The sequence below is a fragment of the Cupressus sempervirens genome, chromosome 10, assembly GCF_028749045.1.
Source record: "Cupressus sempervirens isolate cs-2001-9-10 chromosome 10, ASM2874904v1, whole genome shotgun sequence".
Taxonomy (NCBI): domain Eukaryota; kingdom Viridiplantae; phylum Streptophyta; class Pinopsida; order Cupressales; family Cupressaceae; genus Cupressus; species Cupressus sempervirens.
In genome coordinates this window covers 953,202,155-953,222,898 of record NC_143127.1, presented here as the reverse complement: position 1 = coordinate 953,222,898, position 20,744 = coordinate 953,202,155, and the positions used below count along the sequence as shown (strand labels likewise).

General features: G+C 35.8%; 1 protein-coding gene across 1 annotated transcript in view; it reads right to left on the bottom strand.

Annotated features, from left to right (window-relative positions):
• Positions 1-419: 419 nt before the first annotated feature.
• The window catches only part of LOC149537135 (protein HEAT INTOLERANT 4-like), a 54,804-nt gene continuing 34,479 nt past the window's right edge, over positions 420-20,744 (bottom strand). The window contains exons 8-14 of the mRNA XM_089807197.1: positions 6,630-6,688; positions 1,979-2,055; positions 1,762-1,800; positions 1,393-1,455; positions 1,238-1,285; positions 939-1,067; positions 420-849 (exon numbers count right to left, since the gene is read on the bottom strand). Of these exons, the coding sequence (XP_089663323.1) occupies positions 802-849; positions 939-1,067; positions 1,238-1,285; positions 1,393-1,455; positions 1,762-1,800; positions 1,979-2,055; positions 6,630-6,688 (463 nt within the window). The 3' untranslated portion in view covers positions 420-801. The remainder of the gene's footprint in view (positions 850-938; positions 1,068-1,237; positions 1,286-1,392; positions 1,456-1,761; positions 1,801-1,978; positions 2,056-6,629; positions 6,689-20,744) is intronic.

The window sequence follows — 20,744 nt, the reverse complement described above, 5'->3', positions numbered from 1 at the left end:
TCCAGGTCAACTCGTGGACCCGGAAGACATATCATGCTAGCATCACCAATCATGTTAAAAAGTATACCAGACACTCGTTTGAAAAAATAAAAGTGTAGTTTGGAATGGAGTTAAGCTTCATTACAAAAAGTACAATGAAGCACATTATGAAGTGACATTGTGGTGGAGTTTGTAATACAGAGCAGTTCATACTGAAATGATTTTGGTAGACTTCAAAAAGGCCAACTGCTTAGATTAAAATTTAATATTAAAAGAACCATGAATGGTACCCGCAATGCCTAGTTTCCTGTATTAGCTCAAACATCAAATATGGCTTCTTAATTAATAGTAGATACCCAGGCACTTGCTTTGATGCAAGTTGAGTACATTGAAAATGGAATGACAAAATAAGGAATCCAAATGATGCCAAAACAAAACCATTTAGGAAGTTAAAAAAAAGATCGAGGACTATATTCAGCATTGTATGGTAATTAACTCAAGTGAATTGAATTACTACGGTTAGTACAATAAATGGGCCTCTGAAACTCAAAATCAGAGCATGGTTGGCAAAACTACATTAGTTTGCCTTACCATTTCTCTCCTACAATGTAATCCTATTTTTGACCAGCCAAAGTCACAATCCTGTCACAGGCAAGAGAACAACTTCTTGGCCATTTCCAAAATTCTACTTCCATACTTACTGTACACTACCAGATTCTCTTCTGAGTAAAAAATCAAGTGTATCACTGGGACCGAATTCGAAAACTATTAACTTAATAGCACTTGAGTGATGGAAAAAAGAAACAAAGTGAAGTTCTCATGTTACAGGACTGCATGCGCTTTTCCATAATACCTATTAATAAATGGCACCTGAAAGTTGAGCAAAAAAATAGATCAAAATCGGAGAAATTTGGTGCTAGAAATGCAGTTTAGATTCAAAAAATTAAAAAGAACAATACCTTGACATTTGAAATATCTGGGGTACCAGGGGTCTGAACAGGATAAAATTTGTAAAAGCGCATACTCTGAAAAGCACCTTTACTCTCGGGGCTCATTTCCTCAATAGCTTTCTTCCTTGCCTCCCTTGCCTGGGGAAAACACAAAATATATAAATGCTGTTCTCAAAGTCCAAAGGGATGCAAGCTACTGTAGAAGACTTGTACTATCATTCAAAATGAAAATATATGATCTGCTAGATTAAAATCACAAAAGATGCATCCTTGGATAAATGATCTCACAGAATGAAATATCTGCATACCTGACGTTGCTTCTTCTTCGATTCAGTTACCCTCTCCCTCACAAATTTCTAGTTACAAAAAATCAACCGTATTCAGTTATTAACAAAAAACAAAAGATCCATAACCTCGGTAATAATAGTCATTTTTCCAGCATTTAAAGAAAATTTCAAAATACCATAAATTCTTCCTTCTGCTCTGGTTGTAGTGCTTCTTCTTTAACAAGATTATCAGTGAATTCCTGTTCAAAATTAATTATACGTTACAAGTTCCTTAAAATGGTTCAAGATAAAGCTCGAGAACTGTTTTGATATTACCAAAAGATCAATCATCAAACTGAAACACACAACAATGATATAAAACTACAATCATATCATCAATCAAAGATATTATGAAAATCCCAACAGATGTTGAATTTAGATAAATCCCTCCTTCCATATCAGAAAGCGCATCCACAAATATGCAAAATCACATATTCCCTTAGCTGAGCAGATAATCAATACTAATAGATCAGCCAAAAAGTCCATTGAACAGGAAGAATAATCACCTGAATCTCATCAAACTCCCAGTCAAACTCGCACACAATCTGCACAGTAAAATTGACAATTTATGTTACAAACAACCAAAACTTAACATTTAACTAAGACTTTCTATCAGAAACAAGAGTGTAACCGTTAGCTCTATAGTTTACAGTGGCTACCATGTAACTGGGACTTTCATTTAGTAACAAAGTGGATGTTGTAAAGTGGCTGTTGTATACTAACTGGTGGCTCCATAGGATACATAATTTGAACAACTGTGTCTTGTTCTATCTCATCCTCCTTCAGAGGCTGATAAAAGTCTGTTTCAATTTTTCAAATTATGTCAGATTGCTATTGCAATTTTAGCAACTGAATTTATATGTCTTCAAAGACAAGAAATTAAATTGAAGGAAATCTTGTCCACTCTGAAACTAGCTGGACCAACATAATCCATTTTTGTAAGAGCATTTCTGAGTTGGAAAGAAATTTTGCGGGGAAATTAAGCTTAAAAAGAACACATACTGTGAAGCTACAATTTTGAATTTTCAACTCAGAAATCCAATTATTTTTATATCATCAAGAAGAAACAAAACATATATGTGAAAAAGACCATGCAGAAACAGGGAAAGAAGAAAAAGGCAAGCTCAGAACTGAATGTCAACACTAGATTAGATTGTAAATGGACAGAGCTTCTGCCTAAAAGAGAGAAGTTTGTCTAACTTGTAAATAAGGGAATAATGGAGTATAACCAAAAAGAACACACATTTATGTCCAAGATCTAAAAATATTATCCCATTTTTTGTGTATTTTCATTTATTTTGACTAAGATAACCTATTGTTAACTGCCAACTGCACAAGGAATAGACAATTTAGTAGTCTAATATGTTCAGCCAGAATTTTTATCAAGATGTTGTATTTATTTATTCAAACTCTTGAAAAGCATCTGATAGAGCATGCAAAATGCCGGAGGAGCTCCATCATTTAGGTCCAGAGAATAAATTATAAATGTTATCAGACTCTAAAGATTCATTGGACAGGATCTGTATTGAAAATAAAATGCTCAATGTCCTTTTGATATTGCTTACCTTGGTTTGACTTACAATTTTGCCTCCTTTACCTTCTAAAAAAATTCTCAGATAAGGTTAAGTTCAACAACACACTCCTCTTTACCATTTGTGAATGCAAAGTCTGCATTCTTAGATAAAATTGAGTTCAACTGCACACTTCTCTTAACCATTTGTGGATGTAAAGCCCTATAAAGAAAGCTGTTTTAAAAGACAACACAATGCTCCAGCTATTTGCCCTTAGCTACTGCTCATGACATTTTAAAAAAATGTTCACAACTGTAAAGTCGACATACCATCAGAACTAAGAAAAGAGTGATTGCATCCAGAATGCACTTCTCATTCCTACTCATGTAAATCTCTGTGAAGTTGATACGAAGATATTTGTGGTTCTTGGACTTCTCTTGGAGATGAAACTCTCCAGCAGATTTGCAATCTTTGGAATGATGTACTGGTAAAATCAAAATCAAAAATAGCAGTGGCATTAATATCTGTATAATGCATCACATGATAAGTTAGCCTTTAACTATGTTATATCAAGGTTAACAATATTTCACTCCAGGAAATAAGACATCTTTCCCTACTGGAACTGTGCCCTGTATAGGAGAATCCAGGTTGCCTATGACAGATTGTCTCCAAATTCTCCTTGGATGTCATGCAATTTAGGCAAAGTTTTGGAAAGGACATACAGCACTACTACCTTTGTTGACTCCTGGATCAATTGAAAATCTGAATACAGAAAGATTATGAAATAACAGTTATGGGACCCCGATGTACCCTTTGAACAGAGCATAAGTTACAGACCATAGAGATTTCTTCCACCTCCAATCATTTGAATCTCTTCACACAGCTTAAATTAAGGACCATAGAGCTTTCTTCAACCTCCAATCATTCGAAGACTATATCCCTGGGGCGTTTGAGGGCATTTTCCTAAGTTTGGGAGCCTCTTGAGTAGGATACATTCCAAAATTTATTTGGAACAATGTGACTACATCTTGAACCTGCACAATCAGAGCGTAACTCCAGCTAGTTGCAAAAATTTTACAACAACATATTGTTATGTGAATGTGCATTTTGCCAGATGTACAAATTGTAAGACAACTGACATATGCATTCATTGTATATTTCAAAAGAGGAACTTGTGATGTATGGAATGGTGCTTATAAAAAATGATGCACAACTCACTCAAGTAACAGGTACTAGGATGTTGAAGAGATACATCTAGCTTTTAGTGCTATGAAAGCTCGGTCTATCTTTTCTGTGTCATCTAGGCTGTGGGTTGCCTCTAGCTTCTGTCACATAGAAGATGTCATGGCTCCTAGCATATCACCAATACTTTTTGAAACAATATTAAATGATAAGCTCTGTAACTTGTAAATTGCCAGAAGAAAACATTATTTCAGCCAGAATTTCATCTGCTTTCAGTCAAAAAACAAACTATAATATCTCCTTCTATCTCTGGGCAATCAGAGTAAGGCAATAAATTAAAATTGACAAATTTTGTACGAGCGTGCAAAAACTTGCCCATAGAAGATGCTAAATTGGAAGGAACCAAAATCTTTGTTTCTGACAATTTAAAATTGCTTGAGAACGAGTAATCTTGGGAAGGGCAGACTGTCATGCCCCTTAACATAAGAAAACAGACATGACAAAAATGACAATAATACAACCAATCGCAGCTTCTGTTTATACTCAAACTTGGAAATTAAAAATTAAGGGGAGACCGACCTCATCAAGGAAAGGATCTTAAGGATGATCAAAGAAAGGTAAACATAATTATTAATTTAAGATGATAAATTAACCTGTTTGAGGCCAACCCAAAATAATAAACTTATAAATGGCAATGATTATTTTAAAAGGGACAACTGCGATCAATTAAAAATTATTAAGGGGCAGAAAAACAACATATAAATGGCAGTGATTAATAGCTAAGGGATGCATCTCTTGTATATGATGTGATGTTAATAAAAGGTGTCACTTTTTCCCCTTCCACAAGAAAAGATATAAAATGGGAGAGGAATTCAATTAGAAAATGAATGAAAGATTTTAAATATGTCCATGAGGCCAAAGCCGCGTATGGGACCCCTAAAAAGCAAAACACCCTGAATAGGGTGCCAGACCTTTAAACAATTTGTAAGTTCATCTTTAAATATGCTCTTCGCCAATGAGTTATGACTACTAGGTTTGAGCATCGAATGATCACTTTAAGGAAAGGGAGAAAAGTAGATCAAGAGCAAAATTCTAAGTTACCGTTATCAGCCTAGAATAAGTGAATCTAGGTGTGGAACTGTGGTATAAATCTGTGAATGCAATATTTATTCTTTGCTGAATATAGAGGGATAACTGTAAGTAATTGCATTATTTCCAATTTGGGTATTGTTTTCCAATTTAAGTAATATTAATTGTGTTTCTATTTGATAAATATGTTACAATATATTCATATAGTTAATCAAATTTGAATTGGGCAAAATTGGCTACAAAATAGGAAGACTGGTCAAATCAATCTTTTGAGTTCATGAGAGGTGAAAACCCAACCTATCTTTCATCAAGCATGTCAGTCTGAGAAGGAGAGCTTGTGGGCCAAGAGGCATATGTGTGCTACTGGGCTTGGCGAAGGGGATAGTCCCACACTCTTATCAAGCATGCCACCCTTCAGGGGTAAAGTTGCATGGAGTGGGAGGCTGATTAGCGCTCCTAGGATCGATCAAAGAGGATGGAGCGCCTCCAAGGTGGATTATGGGATGGAGTGGACCATTCTCCACCCATGCTCTTGAAATAGAAGGATAGCTATACTTGAAATTGTGATTTGCAAAGTTCCTATCTGGTTCCTCATGCAGTCAATATAGCTGTATGATTTTGATGACTTTTGATGCTATTGATTATATATGCACTTACATATCGGATTCCTAACAATAAGGAAAATAGTTGGTCTCATGGATTACATTTCAAATGTTGACTAAGATGAAAGAGGTACCGAAACCAGGATTAATCTTGTCAAAGGGCTTTCCTATGGGTAAATTTATACTCTTAACTACAGTACAGTTTTTATTTCTAGTTCAAATTGTGATTTTCGGGTAAATTATAGTAATAGCCTCGTAAAGAAATTTACAAATTAAAAGTTATAAATTATAACTAAAAGGAAAACTCAAAAATCAATATTTACAATTTTATTTTTTTGGATTTTCACAATGCATAAGCTAGTACCATATTGTCAAAAACAAGAGAAAAGGCATGATGCCTATTTAGCTTGTATTCCATGTCAGTGTGAAAAGAGATGTTATCAAACTATTAGGTTTTTAGCCTACATAGCAAAGTCTTATTCGCGCTACACTTAAAGCTCACTTAGAAGCTATCTAGACTTTGCCTCACCTTGTGTGTACACACCAAGTCTCCCATAGTAGAATCCTACATTTGAGAGCTAGTAAGAGTTTCACTCCTACCTTCTCACATCTTCTTGCTTGCCTTTATCAACAAAGCTCATTTGTACATTTTGATTTTACATTACATACTTCAGATATTTCTCATTTTGCACATTGCTTGTTTGTAGAGTGTTTTGTATTTGCAAGTTGTTATTGGTTGCTCCAACATTACAATATATAGCTGGCCTTTTTTCCACTGACTAAATGCAATTCTTGACATGACTGGTGTAAGCAATACTGGTGTAAGACACTATAGCATGTGTTAAATTAAGCCTGAACCAATTGCCTGCTTAATTTTTATCTCAAAATTCAAGGCATTAAGCATCTAAAGAAAATATTGTTCTAAGTCTTTAGAGAGAGACAGAGAGAATGTGTGTGTGTGTGTGAGAGAGAGAGAGAGAGAGCACTTACAAGGTAAGCAATATTCATATTTCTTAATCTGTTCTTGTTTCAGTTGCTTCAAAGCAGCCCTGCAAACAAATATTTTCAAAAATTAAATGCTAAATACTAAACACTCTGATAGCCAGTACAACAGAGAAATCACTTGAGAGTTCAATAATAAAACCTCACATAACTTAAAATAGCAAGAAAGATGCACAGTTCATTGAATCACTACTGCACATAATAAAGGAGCAAATGCTTGCATCAAATTAAAATTTTCTCTAGTCTGTGAGCACAGAAATGAGAAATCAAGTATATCCAGCTAGTTTCTAAATTAAATGTCTCTAAGCCAGAAACAAATGTGATACTCATACCAAATAGTTGCCTAACCTGATATCAGATATTAGCTCTATGAAGTAACTGAGATCAATATTTATCAGACTATCTAAAGAGGGCATTCACCAAATCATTGTCCAAGTCTGGGATCAAATATTAACTGGATACGAAGTAACTGAGATCATCATTTATCAGATCTTTTAGGAGGGCAGTCACCAAATAGTTATCTAAGTCTGAGATCAATATGCCATGCCCAAACTACATGGGCAAAACACAATTTCTTTTTTTTGAATAGATTTAATTGGAATAATTTGACCTTTGTCAATAATTTCTTTTAACTGAAAATCCATAAAGCCTAATTAAAACCTTAACATACAAGAATATGAATTATCCTTTTCAAATCAATAATGCAAGAATTGTTTGATTCAAATAATCATGCAACCTGAATCTACATCCATGATCATAATTTTCATTTTCAACATGAAAGAAAACTTGAAATTTTACCAAATTCAACATCATCAATTCCATCCTATTTTTGAGATACATCCATCTAAATTTAAGTCACGATTTAATCACATGGTAACCAATTATACTCAACCACCAATTTTATTGGCAAACCTGATTCCAAGGCTCAGCCGGGAAAGAACCAAGAAGAAAACCCGGCTTCGTTGCCATTTACAACAAAGTTTAAAATACAATTTACAATAGGATATAAATCCCAAATTTCAACAATATAATTGAATTATCTTCATGCCCCTCATCAAGGGATTCATTTCAAATTTTGCAGCACATTTATACGAACCGAGGAGGAACAAATATCTGATCGGGTGACAACCAAACATAACCAAGAAACAATCAAACAAGCATAATCATACATGGTTTACACAATAGGATTCACAATGAATCAAAACTAGGGAAAGGTGGATTCTTCCAACCAGGAGAAGTCAAGCACAACACCAAACAGATGCCCAATCGGGGCTATATACCAAGAACTTCCGTTCTTCCATTTTCAACATACCAAAATCATACCATAATCATACAAGGTTTGTGCTGACAGGTAGGGGCCCATAACACCCTACCCTTTCTCCCTCTTCTCATCCTGAGAAGAGACTCTACACTGGTTGAAGTCCGACTAAACAGACCTTTCCCAAAATTGGTCACTTCTGCCCTCTCCAAGGGTGAGTAATACCAAAACACCCATACAAGAAACATCTCAAAATTTCAAACATAAACATGAAAAGAAATCATCCAAAAACATCTTGGTTTTCAAAGCTTCCCAACATACCCACAAACATACAAACATTGGAACAACAACAAGGTAGCATAAGCATGAAACAAGAATGAAATCTGAACAAGGGAGATGAGAATTCCAACCTTCACAAAGAGGTAATGGCAATGAACAAGTTTGAGTAGAGTTTCCCTTTCCTTGCTTCAATCTTCAAGACTCTTTCTCTAAATGTAGAGATTGGGTAACCACCTCCACTAGACCAAGAAAGGCCTCTAAATAATCTTCAAACTCAACCACCAAAGGGGATCAATAACTTCTCCCACCCACTTGCAATTCTAGAAACTCCTAACTCTACCCTCACTATGGTTAGACACTAAATAGGAGGTGGGGTGAGGCATCTCATGGAACCATGGTCAATTTTCGCACAAAGGCAAAAAGAGACTTTTTGAGTGACCTCAAAAGTCAATAAAAGGGGCTTAGGGGTTGGAAAAGACCCCTAACCCATACCCATACCCTTTGGGTAGAATAATATCAAGTTTTAAGCCTTAGGAAAGAGGTTTAGAGCCAAATAAAATCTAGGAATAAAATAGGACCTTCTAACTACTCTATCATAGTAGATTAAACACTAATCTCAATTAAGGGTGGCTAAACTCGATTAAGAACCCAATTAGCAAAAAGACACTAACTTAAACCGACTTAGGTCCACGGGTTACACAGCTAACCCTAATAAGCATGCTAAAGATCCCAAACAAATTCACGAGTGTCAAGTGACACTAAAAAAAATAGTTACGAACATTAACATTTACTTATCACAGAAAGATACATACATACATCTCACAATTAATTTAATTACGAACAACAAGGTTTCCAAGATTAGCACATAGAGATCAGTTCTATCCCTCCATCGGGTTTCTCGGCTAAAATATCTGCACACTCATTGCACACATCAGTAGTCCCAAAAAAATCACATGTACATATGTATATATACATATCAGAAATTCACGTAAATTGAAACATACATCGATCAGGGTTTCTTTCATCCTACTTATATCCTTGATCATAAAGATTCCAAAATCAACGTGTTAATCCTACATTTTACTTAATTCATCAACATACCTATACATAAAACCTTAAATGACGAATATCAAATATCTAAAAGCAACATCACACACCATGAAAAAATCAACTATGTTCAAGCATTAGATAATGTCTCGACATCTCGATTCGTGAGTATCAAAATAACAGTAATGTATCACTATGCTACGATGGATTGGGGCAACTCAGAACATAATGCTTCAATTACTTAACTATTTAATTCAGTTCTACTCACATTTAATCATCAGAAATTACATAATCAATATGACATCTAACTTATTCATTAATTCAGATTAAATACAAGAATAATCATTGTTAGGCATGCATGTACCTAAACATCATAACATCACCAATAGTGAGTATTGAACTATCTAAATGCATAGAATCCAAATCACTGAGGTAACAAAATCAATAACATCATCATTAAGTGAAACGCCTTGTATTATTGTTAGTGCAAATTAATGTTTAAACAGTCAAGAAAACATAGTCGTTCTCTAATCTTTGAGTATTAAAGCATGGATATATCTGTTGTTCTCAATGTTCCTTAGGACATCTAAAATCCTACAACATTACCCATATCCATTCAAATCTCCTACAACAGATTTGACAGAGAAATTCATATTTAATAAGTACATGTGAGGAGGGACCTTACACAATATTACCAAGTCTACAAATTAACTGAGATCAAAATTTATGAACAGCGATCTAACTATTGTTAGGAATTTAGTAAAAGTGAAAGCCATTTTGAAGTGTTTGAAGACTTCTATTGTGATTGAGGCAAGGAGTTTGTAAGGGTAGTTCAATATTTAAGAAACCTTGTCAAATCATATTCCAAAATTGCAATGCTTTATATTCCATAACAACAATTGTTAAGTCCTTTATATGGAGTAGAATTCAACAAAAGGCATTTGTTTAGCTAAAGTAAAAGACTAGCAAGCCACTAGTCTTGGCAATGCCTAGCTTGCAACGACTATTTTAGGTGGAGTCAAATGCTAATTATAGAACTAAATATATTAATTATAATCTATTGCCCAGGGAGGCATCCCCGGAAACCCCCGTCCCCTACCGGAAAAATTTCCAGGACTTGGGGACAGCTAGGACATGTCCCCACCCCATCCCCATTTTTTTTTTAAATTCACAAGAAGCATCCTGGAAACCCAGTATGGAGAAACTTTTTGGGGAGCGCCTTGAATGTCCTTAAGATTGATAGGTATCCCCGACAGGATAGGTGGCATCAGGACTTGAAAAAACACATTTTTCTTTAATAAAACTCTTTTAATTTTAAAGTGGGCTCCTCCTAAGTTCAGGTCCTCTGATTAGTATTTTGTAGCATCACATTAAGAATGTTGTTACAGTCATGCTACACTCTCAGATTCATATAGAAGAATGTTTCCAAGGTGTTGGGAAAGTTTAAAAAGTGTATTTGAGACCTGGAACATGCATCTTTATATCATTTAGTGGCAATACATCAGTGTTGTGTTGGTTTTGGGTTGACGGTCTTTTGAGGAAGACTTGGTGAAGATTCAATGTTGCATCAACATGCCATCTTTCTATAACAGACCTGTATCATGATGGGAACTGTACAGCAGACCTGTTCCTATTACTATCAGTCCACTCACAATGAGATGGAGGTGTAGTTTTAGGGGTGTAACCCCAATTTGGATCATTGGGAGACCTATAACTGATCCACTATTTGTTGCAGCCCTTTCTGGAATCAATGTCAGACCTGCAACAGTCAACTCCAACACAAGTTCTAAGGATTTGCATATTAGTATTTCATGTGCAAATAACACTGCCTGTAATGTGTACACTGATCATTTATATCAAAATTTAATGATAATAATGTGTCACAATTTGCAAGGTAGGTTATTGTTCTTGTTGCTATTGATAATGAATTCCGAATAATGAATGCATGTTGAGTATTAAGTTTGTCTATAGAAATGTTGTATGTTAAGGTCCAGTGATGTTTAAATGGCATGCTTTCATATGAATGTAATGAACATATGCTAATTTCCTTATATATTTTAAATCTTTCCTATATTTATAGTCTTTTGTCATCCCCAAACTACACAAAAAAAAGTAGTTGTCCTGGAAATTCATCCCCCCGTCCTCATCCTAAACACTTGGGATAACCTTGATTATGAAAGAAAAATTATATATACACAGATATATATTAAAAATTGGATATATTAATTATATATTAAAAACAAAATATTATACTCTAGTTTTAGGATTATAACCTAGGATGTCTAGCTTGCCCCTAAGGGCCTCCTGGACTAGCCACGAGTACAAACTAGTTTGTGGTTTAGGTCTGGTCCGCCTATGAGTCTGGACAAGATCCAACCCACAAGGCAGTGGTTCGAATCAGACCACACCAAGTTTGGACTCAGGCGGACCAACGTGGTAAACATGGAAACACCAAACAGGTGGTCTAAATCAGCAATCAACTTGATTTTGTTGTCAAATTTAATTTTTTTTGACATCCACTGTTAGGGTTAGAATGTGTTGGCGTATAGAAAAACAACTCTCGTTGCCTTTGAATAATATGGGGGAGAACTTGCACGAATAAAAGTTGAGAAAAATGAACCTTTTAGTTTGATTAGGCACCATATAACATCCACAACCCTAAACAATGGATTCTAAACGCTTATCTTGACTTCCACTTCTCAGCTTGCACTTAATGAATTTGAATATATTGACACCAATAATATTATTGGTGCAGCTGATCCCATCGGCCTTACCTAATGACCATATAGAAGAATATGGAGAAGAAGAAAAGAAGGATGATGAAGAATATTAATAATTTTTTAATCCATTAGTTGAAATTGAAACAATGATACTTGATTTTGATGTTGCGATTTATCACTTGACATTTTAATGTTTTGAATCTTTGATGTTGTGCTTGAGTACATGTCAATATGATGTTATGATGGTATGATCATGATTCATGATGCTTGAGAACATGTCAATATGATGCTATGATGGTATGATCATGATTCATGATGCTATGATCACAAGTTTATAGTGTTTGAATGTTTTTATGATACTCATGCTTCTAGGCTTCGCGCGCGCACACACACACACAACTTGAGAACATGTCAATATGATGTTATGATGGTATGATCATGATTCATGATGCTATGATCACAAGTTTATGGTGTTTAAATGTTTTTATGATACTCATGCTTCTAGGCTTCACACACGCACGCACACACACACACACACACACACACATAATCTTTACATGTTTTTGTAATAACGAACACAAACCCCTTTTCAAAAGTTTGTCATACTAGTGAACCAATTTTCCATACTTAAACTTGGAACCAAACCCAAACCGACATCCTACATTATAACTATTATTTAATTATAAATTATATATTGATTGTAAACTTGTTCACATCAAAATCCATAGGGTGGGGCGCTCACAGAGTTTTGGTCATATTGAAACCCTAACTTACAACAAATTCATCTGTTGCTTTAACACTATGTAATATACTCCCTACAATTTAGAATGATTGCCCTTTCAAATCCGATTGTTGACTACTATTGCTCCTATGATGAAGGGTACTCCCCTTACCCAAACACACAACACAACAGAGAAATAAACAAAAAAATTGCAAGAACCAAACAATTGCAATGATTGGAACACTTGAATTTTATTGTTTTCAATGAAACAACATTACAATATTTAAAAAACCACATGGGCATTTCATTACAATAATTTGCAAGCCAAAGCCATCATATCCACCATAAAAACTCCCCCCAGGTAATCCCTATTTATCTTCTTTATATTGGGAAGTTTATCAACCCTAGAAAGTTCTGAAAAATCGTAACCCCTCATTCTGAGGTTGATCATCCTTATATTATTTCTTCCTATGTTGGAATATGCCAAGAATATGCCCCCAAACAGATTTTAGAACTCATTGGAGTGTTTGAAGGGATTGTAGTTTAGAAGTCTATTTTGCTATCATAACCACTTTCGGAAACCTCTCAAAGCACTCTATAGCCTTGTGGTTGTGAAGCACTACCCAAGCAAGTTCGGCCCCCTTTCGAAGCCTCTGAGGACTTCAAAATTGAGTTCAATGTTTTGAGCCATCCCACCAAAACATAAAAATTCAATATCTTCAAAATTAGACTCGATCTTGCCACGAAATTGTACCAACAGGCTTATATATCCAAAATGAACCTTCGTGGAAGTAATTGGAACAAGTCGTGCACAAACAAACTGCTAAAAGGAGTAAATTTATCAAAAATAGTAGCCCTACCCAAAATACGACTTACTAAAAAACCAGACTATTTTTCGGTGATGTGCACTTACACCCTAGATGCTTCTACATCGTCCTCCCACTCTTATGTCTGGCTATTCCCAATGATCAAAGAGAAAATTGTTTCCACACCGATTTAACATTGACTTTTATTTTTTCTAGAATCATTCCTATTTCTAAGTGATTCGGTAATTTTATCAATTATTCTAGGGTTTTATAGGTTTTTGCAACAATTTTCTCACATTTTTTAATCCTTTTTAGCTAAGTTGCAGGTACGTCACCTGTATCTCATCGTTTCCGGGTATGAAACGTGTTGGAAACTAAAACGCCTAAAATACTGTTGAGATTCTCAAATGATACGTATTTTGTTTTCCTGAAACGTCTTTATTAATCTCCGGCCGAATCTCGTCGAATCCAGTTGCTATGGGAAATTTCTAAAATGAATCTGATGTTTTTAGAAATGATTTTTTCATTTGCATAGTTTTGGGAATGTTTTTCTAAACGCGAAATTGGAAACCCTCTTTTCTAAACGCGTGATTTCAAGAATAAATAGGGCACATGACGGCAAAATACACACTCCAGAATTTTTTCTTGTTTTTGCAGAGACGATTCGTTTTTGCAAAAGATACAGACGAGCATAGGCAAGAGGCGTTTTAGCACAAACGAGACCGACGAGCGTAGGCAGGAGGCAAAGGAACAAACGCTTGTGTTTGATTGCGGAGGATGAACACGAGCGGAGGCCGAACGAATAATAGTAGTCGTGAAAATTTTTCCCTCCCTGAAGATTTGACTATAGTTTGTTTGTAATATGTTTATTCAATATTAAATTTTTATGAAGATTAGACTATAGTTTGTAACTCATATTATTAATATGTTTATTCTATATTTTTATTAATAGGATATAAGTTTATTAAATTTCACTTTTGTAAATTTAATATTTCTTTACAAATGGTCTTATAAAGATTGATTTATGTTATTTTTGTTTTTATTTTGAAAGTGTACATATATTTAATAGTTTTATGGTTGGTATTAATGTATTTTAAAATTATTGCGTTCATATAAGAAAAACTATGTTGATTAAATCAAATATTATTAAATTAATAAAAATGTTATAAAAATTATAATATATAGTAATAGGAATATAGATTAATTATAATATTTAGTTTTGAAATAAAATTTAAAATTTAAACTAGTATATTGTATATTAATGTATTAATTAATTAAATAAATAAAAATTAAATAATCAATAATAGAAGTATTAAATAAATAATATTAAAATAATATAAACTTGTTATTAAAATATAACTTCTAAATACACATTTATAATTATATTAATTCATTTTTTATAGTTGATCAAATATTTGACCTCTCCATCTAATGTTAGTTTTTAAATTTTAATTTTTTGTTAACAGGATAATGACAACTAATGTTAATGTTAGCTCTTCGTCTCCCACCTTCAAAACCGATCCAAATTCACCTTTGTGGAAATATGTCCAAATGATAGAACAAGTAAAAGGGGGTGGAACATTTGTTTGGATATGCAATTTTTGTAATGTGGGGTACAAAAGTTCATATAGTCGTGTGAAAGCCCATCTTTGTGCAATTCCCCAACAGGGCATCAAAGCATGTCCAGGAGAGGATGGTAATGGATTACCGCCTCAACAAATAGCAAGCTATATTAGAGAGCAAGAGGAAGCAAATGCAAGAGTTTCTCGTGGCACAAACCATCCTTTAAAGAAAGGGAAGAGATCAAGTAAGCCTCCATCTCATAATGACTTTCCTGATGTTGTATTAGAGAGCCACCAATTTTTGGGTAGAACTAAAGAACCTATTAATGTGAAGAGAAGCAAGTGGTCATTAGAGAGTGCGTTTAAGAAAGATGCTAGGGAGATTGCAGACCAAAGTGTTGCAAGATGTTTATATGCAAATGGTTTGTCATTTAATGTTGTGCGATCACCATATTGGCAAGATATGTTGAGAAAAGTAAATGAGGCTCCAAAAGGGTACATGAGGCCAGGATATGAGAAGGTGCGTAGCACCTTACTAGCAAAGGAGGTAAAAAGTATAGACACTGCATTGACTCCTATTAGGAATTCATGGAAACAAACAAGGGTGTCAATTATTTCTAATGGGTGGAAGGATGCCAAAAATCGTCCATTAATCAATGTGATTGCAATGTGCCCTAAAGGGGCAATGTTTCTTAAAGCTGTAGATTGTGAAGGGCAGGTCAAGGATGCACAATTTATTGCTAGCATCCTTATACAATGCATTCAAGATGTGAGCCCTCAAAATGTTGTCCAAGTTAACAGACAATGCAAAGAATTGTAAAGTTGTAGGCATGTTGATTGAGACATAGTTTGAACACATATTTTGGACACCTTGTGCAATGCACTCTCTCAATCTTATGCTACAAAAGTTGGGTAGGAAAATAAATTGGATCAAAGAAACCTATGCAGAAGCTGAAAAGATCCAAATGTTCATCAGAAACCATCACATGTCACGAGCCATTTTTAGATCATTTTCACAATTGGAGTTGCTAAAGGTAATTGAAATACTTTAAGTATAGTTCTTAACTTTTGATTTTTGTATTTCACTTCAATAATTATAACACACCTGGATGCTTCTACATCGTCCTCCTACTCTTATGTCTAGCTATTGCCAAAGATCAGAGAGAAAATTGTTTCCACACTAATTTAGCACTGACTTTGATTTTTTTCTAGAAACATTCCTATGTCTAACTGATTCAGTAATTTTATCAATTATTCTAGGCTTTTATAGGATTTTGCAACAATTTTCTCACATTTTTTATCGTTTTTAGGGATTTTAACATGATCTTATGCAACTTAAATGCTAAAAAATCATGAAAATTGGGTCAATGATTTTTTCATAAATTGAGATTTTTCAAAAGGTTGGCTCCACTACTCATGATTAATGAGGCATAATCATAGTTCTTTGCAAATTATTGCTTCTCCACATTAGACTAATAAGTTTAGTTGTAGGGTCATTCACCTACCCCTAATTGATCCCCTACAGTGGGAACAAGTTTCCAAGCCATTTCTTGATTTTGTTTCTTGGGGGGTGATAGCCAAGAGAAGTCCCACCAACCCTAGAACACCTAAGGAGGAGATGGAAACAAGGGATTGGAGAGTGAACACATGCCCATGTGACACCACTAAAATTCTTAAAATGCATGCTCACAAAGCATCAAGTCATAGACCTATTGGATATTATATGATATTATTTTTTGAAGAATGTTAAGAGGTTTCACTAGCAAGGTAACAAACAAGAATTTATCGTTGTTGTCTCAACTTTTGGTAGCACACCACTACCTATAGGCTCTACCCTCTCCACCTTTGTCTCGACTATCTCTATCTTTGCTTGTGTCTCTACAGCTGCAAATCTCCGCCAAGCAACTACTCACTAGGCAACTCCAACTCAACCCTAGGCTCCACTATCTCCACTATTGTGGAAGGTCCCTCGGCCAACTCTAAGGGTTCAACTATTGTAGATGACGTAGGTGTCATACTCATAGGTGTCTCAATCTAAGAGAAGGAAGGAATAGGTGTCATGGTCACCATCCCTACTCATGTCAAGGGTGTCAAGTTTGTCATCTCATACAAAAGATGTTGAGTAAACAGCACTAATGTGGGTCTAGACATAAGTTCCACTATGCCAAAGACTAAAGACTCTGCAACTTCATCCTCCACATGACTCTCACCATCTAAGAAGCACTAGAGCTCTCTGATGTAGCCTCTCTCCCACCATCCACAGCCTCAGACTCAAACTCGAAGACAACATGCTATCGCCTCTTCTACCTTGCTGGTGTCGTCCCTATATCCAAGTACCTCTTATACATGATAGGCAGCTCGACATGTGTAAGGGTGCCCTCAAGCTTCACCTCAAGCTCTCTGTGTGGAATCTGCACCTATGTGGCATCAAGAAATAGAACTATGGCATAATGCGGCATATAAAATGTTTTATGTTGCAACGTCATAAACTCATACATTTTCCCTGCCAACAGTGTCACCCAGTCATATACAAGGCCATTCATGAGTCCATTCATCAAGACAATTTGAGGAAGGGCTACCTTTGAGGCGCAACTCAACCCTATCAACTAACTCTTCACTACATCCGTAATGCATCTCCAAGCCCCTTCGGAAATGGACTTCTTCATCCCTCACCCTTTTGACGCTTTTCTCACTGCGTCCATTTTTGTGGATGTAAGATTCTGGGACACCGTTTTGATTTAGCATTCCTTCGTCTCCCTCCCCATCTTCCTTGCCTTCAAACAAATCTTTATAACAGGTCTGCCAGGTATGCCAAAGACTCTAGTAAATTCTGTGGCAGTAAAGAAAACATTCAAATCATGCCCCAAATACTCAAAATATGTTGGATTGTGAGAATCTGTTGAAAAGCATATCATCACCCACAGGGGACCCTTGTAGTCACAAATGCAAAAAAAAGGGCATCTGAATGGCTCACTAACCTGCTTTCTTTAGGCTTTGCATTATCAAATTGTCATCAAAAGTCTCGTGCCACCATTTTTTGCACTCCAATCCATTCAATCCCTCAAATAACATTGTCTATGGTGTTATGGTGTCTTTCTATGCAATCATTTGTACCTTCGGTCTCAATTTCTTCTTGGTGTTGCAGCCTACGTCTACCTTGCCTGCAACCTTTACTCTGGATAGCAACACCCTCAAGTTCTTATCCACGCTTGAATTGTTGGATTGTAACTGCAATTGTAGCTTCCAATGTCATTTTCCTGCAGAATCCATAATTGTCTTGTTTGATGTCATTTTGTGCAAAAAGAGGAAAAAAAATGAATAGGGTATACAAGCTTCCTCCATAACTAATTTTGGCAATTCTGTGTATTCTTTGACAGAATGCATTTGTCTAACTCCCACAGATATTTTTGTCAATACCATGCCCTTATTCCTTTTGTTGTTTGCCCTAAGTTTGTGTAACTATAAAACGTTCCTTCCTAAAACACTTTGAGTGCAATCTTATCCCTGTACCCACAGTTAGCGACTCTTGTATTAATTCAAGTATGATCATTGGTATTGGAATATGGATTCCAACTCTAGCAAGTGCTTTGAAAAATAGAGTGTTGTCATCATTTTTGTCCTTTAGTCACTGTGAAGTTTGATCTTCGCATGGTATTTATCAGCACCACACGGTCTCTTTTTTCCTGGTCTCCTTCAAACTCCCCAAATCCTCCTTAAGTAGCACAATTGTTGCACATTGAATGTCGTATGGTGATTTATATAATCGTGGTGGGTCTCCATTTTATCACACAAAGTGGGACCACCATATTGTGCCTTTGTTATGGCATCCAAACAATCTTAGTATGGTCTTGTTTTTATTTCCATGTGACTGTATTTCTTCACTATACAATGTGCTGGTTTCGGCACACGATTGTTTGACTTCACTGTGTCGAACAATGTGGCATCATTGTATGATGCTCCATAGTTGCTACGTGGTATGGCCGCCAACACACCACATGGTCCTACCATGCGGTGGCTCCTGCACAGCATTGTCGTATGGTACAGCCCACTATACATATGGCCATGCAATAAGTTCTCTTTTAATATACACATTTTTTATTTTATTTTATTCGTTTTTTTAATAATTCCTAAGCTGTCATATAGCAACATCCTCTGGTTCAGGTCACCCTACCTATTGTCTTCACCTTTCATGGGAGGGCTTCAACTTAGACCTATTCACAGCCTTTGGAACCTCTCGTCCATCCAACATTCCTAGTTTGATAGCTCTGATCTTGCCAACTTTCCATACGTTGTATGGATCTGATCATTTTACCTTGAACTTTCTAGGCTTGATCTTGTTTCTTTCGTAGTATTTCAGCACTAGTTGCCCTAGGGTGAACCATACTCGTTTGAGGTGCTTGTCATGCCATGCCTTGCATTTTTGTTGTGCTACCTCAACAGCCCACTATGCCATCATCTAACACTCATCCAATTTGTTTAAATTTTGCAATCTCTCTCAAAGGCTTTCCATATCCCCCAATTGGTTTTCAATACCTATCTTGAGGTTCGGAACCATGAACTTTACAAGGACAACGACTTCTTGTTCGAAAATCAATTGGAATGGTGATTGTTCAATCGTTACTTTGTAGGTTGTGCAATATACCCAGAGTACAGATGGTAAATTCTCCCAATCAACTTGCTTTACTCTGCATGACTTATATATCACCGACACCAAGGTCTTGTTTGTAGCTTGTGCTTGATTGTTGGCTCGAGGATAATATGGACTTGATAACGAATGAAAAGTCTTGACCTCTATCATGAGCAATCAAATGACATGGTTCACAAAGTGACCTCCTCTATTATTGACCTTGTAATGATTTGTTCTTATATGAAATTCAATGTAATCACTATTGAGTTGTCTAGCAAAAGCTCATGCCTCCACCCACTTTGGTATATACCAACACCTCTGTGCCCTACTTGCCTTCAAAGATCTGACAAAATTGAAGCCCCGATGCTCAAAAAGCTCTTCTACATGAGAAGGATTAAGCGGCATGAAGTCTCTCAGCGGTGGTTTCCCCGCTTTCTGATAAGTATCACAACTTACGACCCACTCCATGTCATCGTTGTATAAGGTAGGCCATAGAAAAATACTGCAAGAAGTGTCTTCTGTGTTGTGGTATCTAGTTCCATATGTCCTTCGGCTAGCCATTCATGTGCCTCACTCAAAATGCCTTGTACTTCCCCCTCCAATACACATCACCTTAGTACTTAGTCGAGTTCCATTTTGTATAACAAACCATTGATCAACTAAAAGGTGCAGCTTCTAAATACTGACTTTCGTCGCTCACTAGGTGACATGTCCTTCAAAAACTGCGATGTTCCTCTCTATTGTACTCCTATCGGTGTTCTCCCTTAGCTTCTTCACCTTCTGCAACACTAGCTTGGTTTTTATCTACCAACCCTTCTGCAGCAACTCTCCTCAGCCATCTCCTTTGGTCCACCTATTGTAGTGACGAAGTCCTCCAAACAGCCTCACAATCCTTTACGTATCCTTCTCTGTTTTTATCTTTGTTTAGCAAGTTTGGCATGAATTCCTTCTTCTATGCGTGAAAATGAAACAACACATGATATATATAAGAATACCCAATATTTTATTTAATCATCAATTGTGAACAATGCATGTCATCAACATGATAGAATTGTAATAACTCCAGTGCTCTCTTTTATTTCT